General features: G+C 45.2%; 1 protein-coding gene across 2 annotated transcripts in view; it reads left to right on the top strand.

Moving 5' to 3' along the window:
* LOC138498121 (zinc finger protein 84-like) overlaps positions 1–18,264 on the top strand; it is a 57,270-nt gene extending 39,006 nt beyond the window's left edge. For both annotated transcript variants that reach the window (XM_069621986.1, XM_069621985.1), the window contains one exon: positions 13,450–18,264. In XM_069621986.1, coding sequence (XP_069478087.1) covers positions 14,018–15,514 — 1,497 coding nt within the window. In that variant the 5' untranslated portion in view covers positions 13,450–14,017 and the 3' untranslated portion in view covers positions 15,515–18,264. The remainder of the gene's footprint in view (positions 1–13,449) is intronic.
* Positions 18,265–19,450: the final 1,186 nt, after the last annotated feature.

Genomic DNA, 19,450 nt, shown 5'->3' with positions numbered 1-19,450 from the left:
CACTGCGTATAGTGTGTCAATGGCCACTTATTACGTATCCCCTTCTGTTTGTTCTATGATGCGGTGGAGCCTCCTAAAATTATCGGATATGCTTCTATGTGGTATGTATCCGGTCATTGTCTCGAGATGCTTGATTAGTATTGTTGTGAGTTTGTGTTTTCTTCTAACCATATGTTGAAATCCCAGAGGATTATCAGCTGATCGTATTTTTTTTTAAAACAGTTTTTATTATTTTCAATGATGACAGAAAAAACCACTCCAACAGTGCATGTCTTAATTATCAAGCATCAAACATCCTACCATAAATTGGCCAATGCTTCCCCCCCCCCCCCCCTTAACTCGCGCTTTGCTCTCCCACGCCCTCCACTTTAGTGTCCTTTAGCAGTTCCTATTCCTCTGCCTCCCCAGAGGAGTCTTGTTCATTTGGCCAGCCTTGGGGAGACCCATACAGTGAGGCCACTAGGTGTCTCCAGGCCATCAGAGTTTCAGTTTCTTCCTCCCCCCCCCCCCCCCCCCCCCCCCCCTTACTAGTTGCTTCATACCATACTGCTGTTCCCGCCTCTGCCCATTTCTGGAGATCATGCACCCCACCCCTCTCTTGGGCCTTTGGCTCGCTATCCAGCCCATTGATATTCTACTCTTGGCTAGTATGTAAACCAGGTCCTTATGTTTACTGGCGTGTCTCAGGTTGCGAGGTCTTGAGAAGCCCCCGCCATACATGCCCACACTAATTCCACATCCAACTTCATTCCTTTCTCAGTCAATCGGTGGGCGATTTCTCCCCATAATTTTGCTATCTCCAGAACATGTGTACCATCCTGGCATTCTCCTCCCCACATTTAGGGCATGTTTGTGTTACTGAACTCTTGATCCTCTGGGGGGGGGGGGGGTCATATACGCCCTGTGAGTTACGTATAATTGGATCTGCTGCAACCTTGCATTCCTGGACACTTTTTTTTTTTTTGTGATATCCCTGGGCCTTTTCCCATAGTCCATCATGCATGGGTGCTCCCACTTCTTCCTCCCAGTCCCGTCTCAACTGCGTTACCTCCTTGCCCACCCTGGAAATCAAAACTTCATAAATTCGGGAGACTTTGTGCCCCTCCTCTGAGATGTCATAGATTGTTTCTATGGCTTCATCGGGTTTCTCTTCAAGCGCTGTTCCTGGCCATAGTTCTCTCACCCGCCGTACCACCTGGGTGTAGTCCGGTTTCGTCTATCAGCACATCAAGTTCTATGACCTTCCCCTCTTGCCACAGGTCTCCCAGTGTTACGATGCCCACCGGTTCCCAGTGTTTGCGAAATCGTCTTTCATAGTTGTTCATCCACCCCCAATAGTGCCACTAGCGGCATCTGCGGGGAACATGGAGTCGTGTTTTCCATGGCCCGACAAGCCTTGCGGCATACCCCCATCCCAGTTCCAGCAACCTCAATCGCCCACTTGGTTCGGACTCTGGCACCCATATCATCTCTTTCAGGAAAAACAGGGCACATTCAGACCGTAGCAGTCTAGACTCAGCTGTGGGATCATCCGTAGCCACATACTGTAATTGGCTAGCCAGGTGGTAGGTCTCGAAGTTCGGCAATTTTATAACCCCTCTGTCGTACGTGTCTGCAGTTTCCATAATGCTATCCTGTTCCTAGTATTATGCCATATGAAACCTCTGCATAAGCTCTGTATTTTCCCAAAGAGTCGCTTAGGTATCATATAGGGGATGTTCACAAAGAAGTGTAGCAGCCTGGGTAGTGCTACCATCTTCAACAGCGCCACCCTCCCTAACATGGCCAGGGGGAGCTTTGCCCAGAATCTCTTGCTCTTACCCAAATTAGCCACTGCCCTCTCTGTGTTGTGTGTATGTTCATCTTCCACCTATGATAAATATCCACACCCAAGTACCTGAAGGTACTAGTCTTCCAGGGTATCTGCAACACTGACTTCATGGAGTTTACTGCTATCCCGGAGAGCGACGCAAATCGCTCCATCACTTCCAAGACATATTGCAGGATTTTCTCTGGGTATCTTAGGTGTAGCAGTATGTCATCAGCATACAGTGAAATAAGGTGCGGACCCCCCTTAGTATGAATTCCCACTGTTTAGTATTGTTGTCTGAGGTATATCGCCAGGGGTTCTAATGTGAAGATGTACAGCATCAGGGACCAAGGGCATCCCTGTCTGGTGCCCTTGCCAAGCTTCCATTTGTCCGAAATAATCGCCCTTGTCTTGACTCTGGCCAGCGGGGGAGCAATACAACAATTCTACCCTATTCAGGTACACGGGTGCTATTCCGTATTCCTTCAAGGCCGCCATCCGCCATGGCTGTCTGAGTCAAATGCCTTCACTGCGTATAGTGTGTCAATGGCCACTTCTTACGTATCCCCTTCTGTTTGTTCTATGATGCGGTGGAGCCTCCTACAATTATCGGATATGCTTCTATGTGGCATGTATCCGGTCTGGTCTGGATGTATGAGTTTTCCTATGACTTGTCTCAGCCGTAAGGATCTTGATATTGTGGTTTAACTGGATAGCAGTCTATATGATCCGCAATCCGTGCTAGGCTTATTGGGCTTGAGGTGTGATAATAATGGCCTCTCTGGTAACTCTGTCGGGGGGGTGGTGGACGAGAGAATCACAGTTTCTGATCAACGGCTCATCTGTTTTTATTTTCAGGTGTTCTTTGTAGGCTATTCAAAGTCCTCTTTTTCCTTTTCTGTTTGCCTGTGTGCATTTGAAGTTGTCAGGTAGATAGCTGTGTAGTGTGACTTTGCAGTTGTCATCGAACCAGGTTTCTGTGATGAACGGGATGTCTATTCCACCATCGTACATCGAAGATCTCTGTAGCATATTTGGACATTGATCTTGCTTTGATTAGATTGCAGTGTATTTTTTTTTTTAACAGTGCTTTGTTTTGTTCTTGGTTTTGTCTTATGGTGGTCGGCGAGTTTTCTCGTTACACTCAGGATGTGAGGTGTTTTTTGTCATCGAGTAGATCAGCTAGGTCTTGTATTGGATTCCTAACTTCTTCTGGTTCCTCTTCTGTATCTCGTTGTTGTTGGTGCCCTACAGTTTTGGAGATATATGGAGTGAGTGAGTGTGTTGTTTTGCCTCTTGTTACATCCAGAAGTTTCTGCTGGTTTTCTGTGTGACCCTGGGATCTTCCTCAAGTGTCTAGAATCGTTGCTGGTTGTAAATTGTTCTGGTGGGTGGTTCGTCATGAGGTATTGTGTTGGGTATAAAGGTTTTTGCCTTCTTTTCGAGTTTGTTCTATTTTCTGTCGTGCGTATGGGTGTGTTCCATTGCTGTGTTTGTTTGTTGGTGTGGTGGTATGGTGTGGTTCCATTTTATGTATTCTTTCTCCTAGTTTTCTCTCGCATCGTCCCGTTCTGTGTTCTGGCATGTTGTGGTCCTTTTGAAGTCTTCTAGTTTAATGAGTTTGCGTTATTGTGTTTGGGTCACAGTGGCTCTTGCCCACCCGTAACAGTTCCTGAGTTTAGTTGAGGTTGTAGTTGTGCTTCGGCTTCTCTGTGGTTTTAGCATTCTGTGGTTATGGACATGGGGAACTCTGTCGAGGCCGGGTGGGTTTACGGTCTGATAGCTAGCAGATTGGGTTGAATGGAGATTTTAAGGCAGAGGTGGATAGTGCTTTCTTTATCTTTTGGGCTGTCTGTGTAGTCTACATTCCTTAATTTGTTAGACCGCTAGCAGTTTGTGGATGCCTTTCTCCTTCCTGCTAGCTATCCCTAGCTACCCTTACATCTTGAGTATTGTGGTGGTAGTGGCGCACTTAAAGTTGCAGTCCCTTACAATGCGGATACTTAGTTCTGCAGGTATTTCACTGGGAGCACAGCTGTGATTCTAGAGAGTCTCGAACTGGACCCAGCAGAGAGGGTGGAGCACCCAGAACTGGGAGCATGATGCTGTATATGGGGAGGATGTCTAGATTCCTGGATAGGGAAAAACGCCTACATTTCAAACACAACAGCAAATGCAGAGCACCTAGAATAGAGGTTCCTCGATAAAGTGAAGAAAACGCTTAGATTGCAGACATAACAGCCAATGCAAAGCACCCAGCTTGAGAATCCTGGATAGAGGGGAAAAACGCCTACATTTCAAACGCAACAGCAAATGCGAAAAAACACCCAGATTCGAGATTCGTCTATAGAGTGAAAAATGCACTTTCAAATGTGGGCAAGTGGGAGAAAAGGCCAGATTGCGGACACAACAGCATACAGTAACACCTAGATCAGGAACACAAAGCAAGTGGGTAAGTTGAGGATACAACAGTGAAAATGGCAACACCCAGACCTGGGATACCTGGCAAAACAGTAATACCTAGATTTGGGATACCTGGAAAGTGGGAGAGAAGCCCTGATATGATGGCTGATACAGTTGTCCTAAATGCCAGATATGGCTGACTAATAGAATTGGCCTAAATGCGATTTATCACTACCATGGGCTATGTGCAGCAGACTACAAGCTTTTAGGTTATGAGAGAGGTAGGACAGTTTAATGGGGAGCAGTAATAGTTTTTCCCTCCTGCCCAGACCTTGCTTAACTTATTAATGATAATGATTACCTTATTAGTTGGTGCTTGATGACTGCTCTGTAGGCTCCACTAGCGAACACTGGCAAACACCATGCTTCTGCAGGAGCTGCCCTTTGCCTCAGGCCCTTAGCTGGAGGGGCTACCTGGCCACCCTATGTGGCGGTCCTAAGTGAGGCCCAATACGGAGAGAGAGGTGGGTGGGCAGGGAAGGAGAAAACAAGGGAAAAGGTTTGGTTTGTCAATCTTGTTGTACAGAAATGTTCTGTACTCTTGATAGAAGTTGTAGCTGACCATAAGTGCAGGTATTACCTGGATGGTGCATACAAGTTACACACACACTCCCTCTCGCACAAACATTTCACGCACACACACTTTTGCGCACGCACTTTCGCTCTCAAACACACACACACACTTTCGCTCAAACACACACTTTCGCTCTCAAACACACACACACCCACACTTTTGCTCTCAAACACACACATACTTGAAATCCACAAGGGGACCAGGCAGGACCTGCATCTAGGCGCATGTGTCAAATTACATGACAAGCAGGCGTGACTGAGTGGTCAGAGAATGGGAGAGTTATTGGCAGAGATCCGTTTTCAGCTTCTTTCTAAATAGAGATGGAGAATTTATTTTCTGAAGGTCATCAGGCAGTAGATACTAGGCCCGAGGATCACATATGTAAAAACATCTATCTCTGCAGTGTAGAAAGTGAGAGGAATGGATCTGCAAGAGATTTTGACCTGCGGATCGAAGTGAGCGAGTTGGACAATGTAGAGAAATGTTAGAAACAAGGTTGCTGGTAGCTAGGCCTTGGACAGTTAAAAGGGATCCTCTGTTGTACTGGACGCCAAGTAAGGATCTTGCAAAAAGGAGGCATAGATGCAGATTTGGGAAGGCTTTGTGGGAAGTCTGGCGGTCGCATTTTGAAGGTGGTGCAACTGGCTGACCAAAATGTCTGTGAATGCTACAGTAGTCCAGTTTAGAATTTACCAGAGTTCCAACAACTGGGCTGTATTTTTCATTAATAAGGGGCAGAACTAGCTGCAGGAGTTAAAGTTGAAAATAGATTGATTTAACAACATGTAGGTTACAATTTTTAAGTTTGGTTGCCATATGCAGCTGAGGTTTTTAACTTTAGCAGCGAAGATGGTTGGAACTTCAAATAGGGCTGGGCAAGGGACAGAAGAATGAAAGTAAACCTGCTGAAATGTTTTAACCAAAAACAATAATGAGTCTTAGAGCAATTTAGTTAGTCTATTTTCCATCATCCAGCTTTTTATCTTTTGGGCGCAAGTTAATACTAGATTAATTGCTTCAGGAGGATTCTTGATCCTGACATCAACTTGAGTGTCTTTGGGGTAAGAATGTTAGTTTAAATTGATTTGTGAGAAAATGTGTAATAGTGGCCGAACGTAAATGATGAATAATACCGGGAAGAAAGAGGAAACCTGCGGTTCACCACAAAGAACAAGCAATGAATCGGAGTAATATGTTCCCAGTTTAACTTGTTGGATTTGAAAGAAAGGAGATGAACCACTTGAGTGATTCCTCAGATACCATAGCCACCTTGCTCAGTTTGTCAAATGCTGCCGATAAGTCAAGCATGACCAGCATGCTAAGATCCCCTTCGTCGGCAGCCCTCAAGAACTCATCCCAGACAGCCTCAAGAGCAGTTTCAGTGCCATGAGGCCAATCCAGACTGATTTCTGTCAAGAATGCCATGATCTTCAAGAAGGTTTCAGAGTTGTACTGTGACTATCTTCTCGAGTAGCTTAGAGGGCCAGCGATGGGTCAGTAGATGGAAAGCAGATTATGATCCAATTATGTTATTTTTTTTTTGTGGGGTTAAATGGGATCTTTTAAGGTCAGATGGAACACACACTTGAGCCAAGGAGGCATTAACAAAATCACTCGATAAAATTGCATGCTGTTTAGCAAGATCAGTGTCCTAATTTCCTCTGAAGTAAATGGGGTGAAAGTGAAACTGGGTGACAATGATTCAAATGGTAAGGCAGAGTCAATGTTTGACATAGAGGTTTGAGGATTAACAAGATGAAAATCAATATTCATTCTGATAGAACTGTCTTCATAAAAAACTCATTGAATTTATTAGTCAATTTGGGCGAAGGAGGGAGGTTGAGTGAAATACATGGAGAGGTACCTATGTTTTTTTTATCACTGTGAAAAGTTCTTTGGGTCTATTATCAGCAAGATAATCTGCACAGTTAAAATCAGGGGGAAAAGGAATCGGTCCAGAAGATAATTGTGAGCCTGTGATTGTATTGGTTTTTTTACTACGTGATCGAGTGACAGTGGCTGGAGATGCTTTATGAGGACCTACATGGTCTGTCTGAACGGAAATAGTTACAAGGTAATTGTCAGACCATCAGACTGGTGTATTATCCTGATGAGATATAGTTTTACCTCTGAACATTACTAAGTACAAACAATGGGCATATTTGTGGGAAGTTGAGGCTGTAAGTAGCAGGAGGTCATGAGACTGTAGAATTTCATTAGGTTTAACACAGTCTGGATTATAGAGGGTGTCACACCAGATATTGAAATCTCCAAGAATTAGCAGGTTGGAGTAATGAACAGCTTCTGTGCTCAGGAAGAGCTAGACATTTTCTAAAAAAGCACCAGTTTAACTGTAAAGGTGGTAGCAAATAACTAGCTTATAAGAATCATTAGGAGATAGAGAGGGTACACGCATCAATTTGGGATGTCTCATCCCGATTCAAAGAAGGTAGATTGGACAATACCAAGGATGAATTGATTGTATTTGGGCCCCATACTGGAATGCCAATGATTATTGGTTGTACTATTTTGAAGGCTGCCTCCACTAGACACAAAATACATTCAATAACCTGGGACTGTCTGTCTGACAGATAGGTGGATGGTTGGTGGCTCCTGGGGTGACTATCACACATAGATAAATAATATTCCAGGATCAGTGCCTTTTGTGTGACAAACAACTCTGTAGATTTGCAAAAGATGTTGACATAGGAATTGGTGCCCTTTCAGGCCCTGGGTCTGTTGGATTATGTTGAGCTAATTCCCCCTTGAGTAGTGGTGTGGAATGTCCACAGTAGACCAGCGGGAATAATGTGTGTATTCATCAGTAAATGGTGGCAAGAGTCAGTCCTTGACTATTAACAATGATCGGGCCAAATCCCCACTGTTTACTAGAGGGGTGATGACAGCAGTGCTGATGGTAAAATCTAGTGATTTCTGGGTACAGGGGCATGCTGAGGCTGAACCGAGGGTGAAATTATCAGAATCCATAAAAATAAGTCTAGATCAGGTTACAGGAAACTGGCAAGTCATAGTACTATTTACATCCACTCCTTAACAATAAAGCAGAACTTGCCAGCCCACTCCTGAAAACTACTCAGTGGTATTTTGAACAGGGAAATAAGTGACATCCCTTTGGTCAATTATCTTCAGTCCAATGCAATAGGGTATTGCCACAAACATTTATGAAAGCAAATGGGACAATAGTGGGAAGTTTGGGGATTCTCCCATAAACTTTGTCTCATTGCCTCACTGGCTCCCACTGCAATGCCTTTTCATTTTTAAATCCTGTTGCCTCACTGAGAAACCCAGCATCTCTGGAGGCATGTGATCCATCAGAATTAAGGAAATCTACATGTGAAGACTGGAGGGGGGGTATCTGTACTCCTGCACTCTATATGGCAGAGTAAGCACAGAGCACCCCAGCCAAGATTCTGTAAGTGTTAAAACGTGGCAAGTAATCAAGGCTTAGCTCTCAGGAGGTGATGCAGGCTGGTTATTAAGTACAGTGAGTCCCCACAGCCCTTCCACACCCCCCCCCCCCCCGGGAATGTCCACACACTGTTAGTTAAATAAGGTTCACGTTATATACACAAGCACAATAATGCACTTTGTACTGTGGCAATACTATAATGGCAAATATATACAGGTCTATGTGGTACCACTCTTTCTATCGATTCCTTTAAAATGCATCCATGGCTAACAGCCCCAAACAGCATATCAGATTATAAAATGAATCGACGAGAACACATGTCCTGGCGGCGCAGAAGTTCAGAAGGCCAACCTAATTACTTGGAACAGGGTAACCTCTGGACAAGCCAGACCAATCAGGGTAGCGATCGCGGTGGTCAAGACTAGGTCTCAAGGGGGGTGAGGGTGACTGAAAGCCTGCAATGAGCACACAAAGCAAGGACACTTACAAACTACTCCAAACAGGTGTTATATTAAAAATATATACACATTTATTCCAAGGCCTTTAAAACAATGACCGTAGCGAGAAATCACAATACAACTCTAGTAAACCAACACATACCAATACAATATATACACAAATACAAACGAGTCTGAAGCGTTAGATGCACGAAATGTGTAGTCCACCTAGAAGGGGAGGAAAACAGGCAGTGCAAAATAATGATTAGACCCAGTCCGCCTTCAGAGGCACCTAACTAAAGAAGTCCAAGCCCTACGAAGAGTGGAGCCGTGTGCTCAAAAGTACCTGCACACGCTGGTGCCAACGGGCAAAAAAGGGGTGTCTCTTCGAGGGAATCAGGCAGTTCAGTTTGGTGCACAAATGAAGAACAGAGTTCCGTGACTCAAGCGCAGCCTCCACTGTGGGCAGAAGCAGAGCGCGAGTACGGAAAGGCGTGCTGTTTTGACACAGTGGGGAAAAGCTATGGCCCTCCTGCAGGAGGGCGACCAGTTCCTAGCTATGCTACTCACCAGTCCCCGATGCAAGCAGACCCAGGCTTCTCTGCGTCAGTTTCAGTGCTGGCAGGTTCAGGAGAGCAGGGGACGTCTCGTCGTGTAGATTCTGCAGCAGCAGAGTGGAGTTAAAGATGTCCCAAACGAAGTGAACCAGCAAAGTTTGTTACCACAGCAGGGCAATGGAGCGGCCGTGTGTGTATCAGTCGAATGTACACTACTCACTTCAGACCTGGGAATGCCAAATGTACGAATCGTGTGAGAGTGACAAGGACTTGAAATACAACACAACCTGGCGGCGGTTACAGAGCAAGACTCCTGTGTAGGCTGGTCAGTCTGCTGGATGGCCCAGAGACCCTTCCGAAGGCTTACGTGCAGGAGATAGTGAAGATGCCGAGAATGGCTTTCCCCACTATTCCAAGGGTCGAAGTACCAGTACAGGCCTTCTGGTTTGATCAGAGGTAAAAAGGGTTTTACAAAGCGACAGCAGTGCAGAGGAGCAGTCTTTCAGCGGGTCACCAGCGATTCCTCGGTTCAGTCTCGTGGTTGCAGGATACTTGGCTCCTGTATTCCTTCGTTCGTGGGAACTCAGGAGATCGACATGGTAGTGGCGTTTCCAGCCCCCTCTTATCCACGGTTCCCTTTACGCCAAAACGGAGGGGACCCAATGGGAGATCCGCTCATCAACACTCGCACCATACATGGACCTATCACGGACCATGGTGGTCCCAGGCATTCACACCACCCTAGACTCTCTGGCACCCAGGATGTGTATTGGGACCAGACATCCCAGCCCACATCCTGGAGGCACACACAAGGCCTGTAGAAGCCCGCGAAAGCATCTGTGTTTCGCTGGAAAGTACATGCCCAAATAAGGAAGACCCTGGGTCGGCTCGACCTGGGGAAGGTGAAGGGGGCAAGCCTGTCAGCGGACACGACAAAGGAGCCTCATGGTCTGGCCATTTTGGGAGCCAGGCCACCATTTTGGGCTAAGCGCGAGAAATGCACTTAAAACGCCAAAAGGAGCTCAAAACACAAACGATCGCTGCCACCATTCCCGTCCGTGATTCACTTGCTCCGATCAGTTACAATCCAAAAAGAGTATGTAGGGCCTGTAGAAGGCTAGAGACCCAAGAGAGCAGTAACTTAGCTTACAGTGCCCTCTTGTGTCATGTTGCACGAAAGCCGCAACATGATAAAGAAACTACGGAAAACAGTGTTTCCCGGTACTGACTGTCTTAAGGGCATGTCAGTTTCCCCGTAAGAATGGAGTGAAAGCCCAGAGGAGTGCGGCAGAAGGCTGCACTTCTATGGCAAAGTCTAGATCATGGTGAAAACAGCAAAAAGTTTAGGGGTTGCCACATGGAAGGAAAATTACCCACAATTAAGAAATCTTTCCTAACAACACAGAAAGAAGGTAAGTTAAATCAAGCAATGGCACAACTGTCCCCCGTTTACCTAGAGACAGTTCTGTACAAGGATCCCCCCACCTGGGCAATTTGTAAATTAAGCGTATTGACCCGCCCAGTCCAATTATGCTTAATATAGTTCCCATTCCGTCTTAAGGTTCTATAACCCCAAAGTACCTGGTTTCCTAGAGCTCTTTGGTGAGTCATCAACGGGCCCTTCTTGAGTGCACTCCCTTTAAGGCAGGAGCCATGGGTCGTCGAGAGTCGGTGAAGAAAGGGGTAACACTTTCGTTGCGGCAGCAGCTTGACAATCGGTCCAAAACGTCCTGCAAGCTGAGGCGTGAGGTGCACCTTGACGATGAGTGTTCATTGTCGCAGAGAGGTAATGAAGATCTTTGGCCCAGCAAGGTCGTCAGCGTCTCTGTGGTCTTCGGGTGGTGGGAAACCCACCTGTGGATTCTCCTAAGTCGTCGGCGGCTGCCTTGACTTTCTCCAGCAGGACGAAAGCGGTCGATGGTGATGAGCAAGGGAATCTTTGGATGAAATGTCTTGGGCAAAGGATCACTGCGGCTCCGTTCGGCGACGTTGATGGACTTCAATGTCGGGGCGCTTCATTTTGTGATTCCGCAGCGGTTCCAGTCTCCGATCGGCAGCCTTTCTAGGGTCTGATGTCCAGGGAGCTTTGGCAAAGAGCAGCTGGTGCGCAATGTTCCCTCGTAGCTCGGGAAGAGGTCTCCTAGCCAGGTCTTCTCTTGGATCAGTTCCTTGAAGGGACAGCAGCTTTCAGATTGGCGAAGGACAGCAGCAGCAATTCTTCTTCCAGTGGGCTTCAAGGTTAAGCATCAAGTATCAACTTCAGCTTCTGAACGATTTCTAGCTGTGAGAGGTCCCCAGATATACTGTTCTGTATATCATTCACTGATGGGGTCACACTCGGGCAACCAATCACTCAGATAGGGATTCGGGTAGCCAGGCCGCCAATCGGGCTCACAGTGCATTCAGGCCATTCTCCTCCCTCCAGACACTCACAACAAGTAATGTGTATTGGGACAAGCACCCAGCCATTCAGCACTCCACACTGCATTCATACCGGTTTTGGGCAGGGCTCTCTGTCATTGAATTACATACCAGAAACCCATAAAATGAAGTGCATATTGGTCACACACTCCATTCACCCATGTCCCACCCACAGGGTGTATCCACAACATACAGTCACTGGGAAGGCTCCAGCCAGTCTGGACTGGACTACACAACACACCATATTTGGAACTTCCACCCAACAGCCAGTCGGGGGGGGGTGGGGGGGGAGGGACAGAGTCGGGGCTTCCCAGGACTTTGGGAAAACAAGGTAAGAGACAATAGAAAGCAAGAGGCCACAGGGGCTAGTTTCCTATCAGGAATCAACTGATTCCCATGGCAGGGCCTGGGTGTCCCAAAATGGAGGATACTCAAAGCATCTGTCAAATTCAGCATGGAGCAGCCACCAGCCCATACCCTGCTCTGTGGGCCACCCACAGGTGCCCAAAAACATACACTAGTGGTACAGGGTTGTACCCCACCCATGGGTGCCATTAGGGTATCCCAATGGTCTGTACACCAAACCAAAAAGAGGGCGAGCTGCACTGCTAGGAGTCCCACATGGACTTCTGGGCAGAAAAATAACATGGAAAAGGACTACAGAACAAGGACAACAAAGCCATGTCCCTCCAATTGATTTCCAGCATCGCGGTGCAGAATTGAATTATGACAGTGCAGGGAGGACCAAATCAGAATACAGGCCTTCTCGGTCTAGGCCCCAAGACTCTGGAACCTCCTCCCGTGAACATCAGACTTGCCCCATCACTTCTACAGTTTGGAAAAAGCTCAGGACCTTCCTCTTCAAGGAATGTCTCCCTCTTAACACCTATGTTCACACACCCTGTACTGCCCACCCTACCAGAGCCTTGCAATCTGCTTCCCACTTGCTGTCAATTGCCCACCCTCCCATTAGCTTCCTGCTTCTTTTGTTCTCTGATTCCCTTACTGTGTTTTCCCCCTATGATTGTAAAGCGCTCTGTTGCTTCCCAAAGCTAGGTCTGCACTCAATAAATAATTGCCAAAAATGTCATTCGATCAGTCTCTGACACAAGCTTGTTTGTTCTGTCAATCGTGTGGGGATGTGTTTGGTTTTTAGCTGAGTTTAAAGTCAATGTTAGATTGTAGTGTCTGCATGGTCTCTGCCATTCTCACTCTGGTAAGTGACTGGTGCTTTTTCTTTCAACTCAGTCTTCGTCCCACAATAGTGCTGTTGGTTATATATTTGTGGCAATATACATTTGCCCAAATGCATTGAACTTCTCAGTGATTACATAATAGACAAACATGTGTCTGAATGGAATGGGGAGACCTCATTTACTAGTTTAGTCATTTGTGAGGAAGTATAATTGTATAACGTGTATGCACAACAACCCTGATGGTTACAATTTCCATTTATTTTGTTTGTTCACCCAGCGTGTTTTACTTTCCTCCTTATGCTCTTGGAGTTGGATGATAACGGTTTCTAAATATAAATGCATCGTTCTATTCCTGCTGCATGTCACTCTGTCAAATTACATTTTAACATTAGGGCACTACTACTCTGCCACCGGGACGCATGTTCCCAATAGATGACATCCATGTGAATGATTAACCTATGCACATAAGTAATACTGAGAACCAGTCTTCCTCTTTATTGTGAAGCCTGCGATAGTGAACCTGTTAAAACTAATACTGGGCATCTCCTTTTATTTCAATAGGTGACGGATGCCCCAGAAATGCAACAGTGATTTATCCATTCTCTGGACTAACGCAGTGCAAAGCTTCATTCGTAGAATATGCAATTCCCAAACATCTTGGAAGTATGCAGGTCTGGGGTCCACTTTCCTTTTCACAATTGAACTGAGATTGAGACGCGTGATTGATACATGGTGGCTTCCGTCCATGCAACCTCTTCGTGATGACATCTAGTGCTTTCTGTCAGTCCTGGGATCTAACATCAAAACCATAGTGTTTGAAGTGTAGTAAGAAACGCATTGTTGTTGTTATTCATGATAGAACCCATGTGAGTGCTATTTCATTTCCATTCTGATTGTATGGGTAGTTTGTCAAGAGCATTTTGCGAAAAGCCTGTAAATGGACAAACCATATCCATGCACTGAATATTTCAATTCCTTCAGTGAGAGGAATATGCTTGTTTGTCACCAGAAATGACCCACACATGAGAAACCTCGTCTTTACCCGGAATTTAGGACAAGATTCAGTGGAAAGGGTCCTTTAATTTAGCACTGACAGCATAAACTGGGGAGAACCTTAAACGTGCACAGGATGAGGGAAATGGTGCCATTTCAAGAACTTACTTATTGCCCACATGAGAACATAGGTGAAACACCTCATCAGCATGCTGCATTTGGGAATAACGCTTATTTGCATGATACACTCATCTGCCACAAGCAAATAATTACAATTGAGAAACCCCATGTGTGCATAGAATGTGGGAAAGGGTTTGCTCAGAAGAGAGGTCTTATTCAACACCAGAGAACACATACAGGTGAGAAACCCCATGCGTGTGCCGAATGTGGGAAAGGTTTTGTTCGGAAGATGAATCTTATTCGCCATCAGAGAATACATACAGGTGAGAAACCTCATGAGTGCAGTGAATGTGGGAAAGGGTTTGCTCAGAAGGGAGAGCTTATTAGCCACCAGAGAACACATACAGGCGAGAAACCTCATGAGTGCAGTGAATGTGGGAAAGGGTTTGCTCAGAAGGGACACCTAATTAGTCATCAGAGAATACATACAGGAGAGAAACCTTATGAATGTGTTGAATGTGGGAAAGGGTTTGCTCAGAAGGAAGGTCTTAATCAACACCAGAGATCACATACAGGTGAGAAACCCCATGCGTGTGCCGAATGTGGGAAAGGTTTTGTTTGTAAGGGAGAGCTTATTAGCCACCAGAGAACACATACAGGCGAGAAACCTCATGAGTGCAGTGAATGTGGGAAAGGGTTTGCTCAGAAGGGAAACCTAATTAGTCATCAGAGAATACATACAGGAGAGAAACCTTATGAATGTGTTGAATGTGGGAAAGGGTTTGCTCAGAAGGAAGGTCTTATTCAACACCAGAGATCACATACAGGTGAGAAACCTCATGAGTGCAGTGAATGTGGGAAAGGGTTTGCTCAGAAGGGAGGTCTTATTTACCACCAGAAAATACATACAGGTGAGAAACCTCATGTGTGCACTGAATGTGGGAAAGGGTTCATTCAAAAGGGTGCTCTTAATCACCACCAGAGAACACATACAGGTGAGAAACCCCATGCGTGCGCCGAATGTGGGAAAGGTTTTGTTTGTAAGGGGGATCTTATTCGCCATCAGAGAAGACATACAGGTGTGAAATCTCATGAGTGCACTGAATGTGGGAAAGGGTTCAATCAAAAGGGTGATCTTAATCACCACCAGAGAACACATACAGGTGAGAAACCCCATGCGTGTGCTGAATGTGGGAAAGGTTTTCTTTTTAAGGGGGATCTTAGTCGCCATCAGAGAATACATACAGGTGAGAAACCCCATGCCTGCGCCGAATGTGGGAAAGGTTTTGTTTTTAAGAGGGATCTTAGTCGCCATCAGAGAATACATACAGGTGAGAAACCCCATGCCTGCGCCGAATGTGGGAAAGGTTTTGTTTTTAAGGGGGATCTTAGTCGCCATCAGAGAATACATACAGGTGAGAAACCTTATGAGTGCACAGAATGTGGGAAAGGGTTTGCTTGGAAAGGGTACCTCATTCGACACCAGAGAACACCTTCATGTGAGAAACCTTAAAAGTGCTCTGATTGTGGAGAAGGTTTACACAGAAAAGATGTCTTACTATCCACCAGAGAACACATACCAGTGAGAACCCACAATGTGCACAGAATGTGGAAAAATGATTTACTAGTGAGGGAGGTCTTATTTGCCATCAGTCCTCACATACAGAGGAATACCTGATAAGTGTAATAAGTGTAGGAAGAACTTCTCTTTTAGGAGAAATCTTATTTGCCAGCAGAGAATACACACAGTTGTAAAACCTTAGGAGTGCATTGCATGTGAAAAAGGATTAATTCTAGGAAGTCCTCTTATTAGGTGGCAGGCAAAACATCCACAGATATTATCTTCCATGAGAGAACATGCAGGAGGGGACATTTCCTCTGCAATTGAAGCTTCAGAGAGGAGGAGGTGCTTCTTCAATGGACTGTCCTGGATATTGACTACAACTGTGAAGGACCTGCCTATATACAGTTATTCCCAATTTCCTTTGGCACACAGATGGTGACAGATTATGATTGGTTAAAGCGCTGCTGTTTGAAATTCATCCCTTCTGGAACATTGTAAAAGGAGAATGTACCTTCTTCGTTGAGGCTCCCCTCCTATGGAACACTTTACCTAAGAACCTTAGGCAAATGAATGGGCGCCATCACTTTGAAAAAGCTTAGACTGAGTGCTCGAATCAGTGGGTGAAACTGCCCTATGAATTTATTGCCAAGAGGCCGCCTATCAGTAAATGAATAATCATTTGTGTTGATGGTGCCAGAGAACATATACAGATGAGAAACCACATTGGGGCAGTGAATGTGGGAGACCTTTAGTATTCTCCTGGATCTCTCAGTTGCCTTCAACACCCTTGACCATTAGATCCTACTTTGTCTAAGAGACACCTGCATCAGGGATTCAGCCTGCTTCTTTTTACAATCCTCCCAGGCTGGCAGTTATGATGCCTCATTTGATATCAGCCCCTGGTTAACAGGATGTGGCATGCTCCAGCGTTCCACCTTATCCCCTTTACCTAACATTTTATGTTCTGCCCCTGGTCTAACAATCACCTACAGATTCAGATTCTGTGATCACAACATTCAGATCCTCTTGCGCTTTTTTGGGAGCTTAGCAAAAGCATCACTTTACTTTCAGAGCTGTCTGATAACCATGAACTCATAAATTGTTTCTCACGACTGCAGTGGGCAAAACTGTATATTGGATGTTGGGGTTGCACCAGGCACTTGGTGTGGTTCCTTGGCCTTCCTCTGAGCTTAGAGGTCATGCCTTATACCTGGGTGCCAAAAGTGACCGTGAGCTTTCATTTGTCTCTGAGCTGTGGTTGGCAAAGGTTTATTTCCACATTAAGTTGTTGCAGAATAACCTCCCTCTTCCATGGACTATGGCAATGCCATTTTATCTGTGCCCCCTGTCACATGTGACTAACTTCAGCTGGCACACAAAGTTCTAACCAGGCATTCTGAATTTTGACCATATCACTCTGGTTCATTGCAATCTGCACAGGCTTCCTGCGATGTCTGAGGTTGGGTTTAAGGTGCTTTGGCGAGCTGATTGTGCCTTTTATTGTACAGGTCCTGCCCCCCCCCCCCCCCCCTTCAGTCCACACTTTGACCCATGACCACCCTGTACCTTTACTGCTAGCCCTCCAGATGAGGATTTCCTGTTTCAGAAGGTAGCGGGGTGGCGTAACCTATTAGGGTGAAGCTCCCTATATCTGGAATGCTCTCTGCTTAAGATTGCACGTGACCTTCGGATGCTTGCTGAAGACCTATTTTTTTTTCTTTCTGGTTTCCCTTTCCTTCATTTTGCTGGATGCTGTTATGTTGTAATGCCCACCTGCTGTTAGAACCCATTAACCTGTGCATGAACAATGCATTTTCTTTTTAAAGAAGGCAGCTCTTATACCATCCTTACAGAAAAACTGTGTTTTGACTGCATTTATTCCACAAGAATTGGCAAATACTCTCATTAAAAAAAAAAAAAGTAGCACATGGGTGCCAGCCTTCCTGCATTTACCCACTCGGCTCCATGGATATGCTCAGCCCAGTGACATAATTTTACTTTCAACTTCGCAACATCTGTGAAAAGGCAATACTCATCAATGGGAAGTCGGTTTCCAACACATGCATGCCACATCTGGGACACCCTGCTGGCTGAACGCTGCAACGTTTCCACCTTTGCAGCAAATTCTTCAACACTTCAGTCTCCAATTCTCCTAAGGATCCCATCTAGTATCTTACACTATTGCTGATCTCTATTGGAGCATGGACGATTAGATCGCTTCTTGGCCTAGGATCAGCATATTGAGGTACCATTGCATAAGGGATGATGCATGTCCACTGTTAAAGAACTACTTTGTAAGAAATTGTTTTGATGTGGAGGGCATGGAGATTATGTCAAGTAATCCATAAAATGATTTGGAAATGCATTTAAAGAAAGGAACTTTGTGAAAAGACTAGAAAGGGCAAATGGAATAGAAGTATTCGCTGAGCTGTGAGGCAATAAAGCTCATGCAATTTTGGAAATGTAAAGGCACCTTTTTGGCTAACATGAAAGTGTTATATTATAGCTCTTCTCTCTGAATTTTAAGAAGGAATAGTGGACACAAATGTTTACCAAATGAAATTGACGCTGGATAAGCTGGCATATCAAATGTAAACCTTACCCAACCGAGTCAATAAAGTTACTGATTAAAAGAATATTGCTCTTCAGCCAATATGTCGCTGTGTTAGATTACAAATAAACTCTTAGTAGTACCTCCATTTGTATGTTCTTGTTTCTGGCTTTTTGTTGTAAACTGCTTCTCTGATTTCTCCTGGATGTTACACAATTCTGACCACAACATAAGTAATGGTATATGCACATGATCCTGATTTAGTTAATGAATTCAGACAACGTTTATTTCATACATCATATATTCAATCCATATTTAGACGATCATGCTGTCTGCCATGAGCTGCGATGGTCGTGCTATCCGCAGTTATCAGTAGCTGCCTGTGTGAGGGAAGGACAGCTCAAAAAAGAATCTAAACCTGGTTAGAATATGATTTGGGTCACGCTTTTCTTGATCCCACAATGGATGGCAAATATGTTCAAATTACTTGGAGCCCTGATTATGTTGGTGTTGCTTGGATTCTGTGTAAACAAGATAATAATTACACAATGCAAGAAGACCGCAAAGAAAGCCATAGGAATGTAGATCATGAGTGATGTCAAATCAGAATGCAAGGCCAAAGACTTGACAGATGAGGAAATCCAAGACTCTGTGAAGGCCAGTATCCATAGGTCTGAGGGAATGAAATTCCTATATCCTAAGAACCATAAGAAGTCGGTGAGAAGGTGGATATACTTCAATCCAAGTGGACAGTGCATGCTCATGACTTGGAACAAAGATGAGCATGTTAAATCAGCTGGATGCCTGAAAGGAGACATAAAGATATGATTCCCAAAGAAGCATTTCTTCAGACACAAATGACTAGATGTGAAGGATGGTGGGAGAGTGGTCGATGAATTGCCCGGGTGGGGGGGGGTGTAGAGGAGCAGCCAAGTACCCCCCCCCCCCACCTCAACCACTTCATCATATTTCCTATATGTTGGGAGCCAGAGTGTGAGACATGTGGGGGTACCAGTAAGAATACCAAAATCGAAGAGAAAGCAAGGTTCCCATTGACAAAACCATACCTGCATACGAGATGGTATGATGGCCATTTGAATGAAATCCCAGAAAAACAGAGTAAATGAATGGCCAAGATGACTGGTGATGTCATGCAGAAGCAAGCTGACGTGCATTTAAGAGATGCAGAGACAAGAGAATTAAGATATTCTAACAAGTCATCAAGAAAGAATCAAGGATAAGTGGCATCTTGGGATTAAGATGATGAAGCTTATTCCACAGAAATGATGAAGATATCAAGTTAATTTACACGTGTACAGATGCAGAGAAACGCA

Source organism: Ambystoma mexicanum, chromosome 5q (genome assembly GCF_040938575.1).
Source record: "Ambystoma mexicanum isolate Mex_15411 chromosome 5q, UKY_AmexF1_1, whole genome shotgun sequence".
NCBI lineage: Eukaryota > Metazoa > Chordata > Amphibia > Caudata > Ambystomatidae > Ambystoma > Ambystoma mexicanum.
The sequence above is the reverse complement of the archived record's forward strand: the minus strand, read 5'-3'. Positions and strand labels throughout refer to the sequence as shown.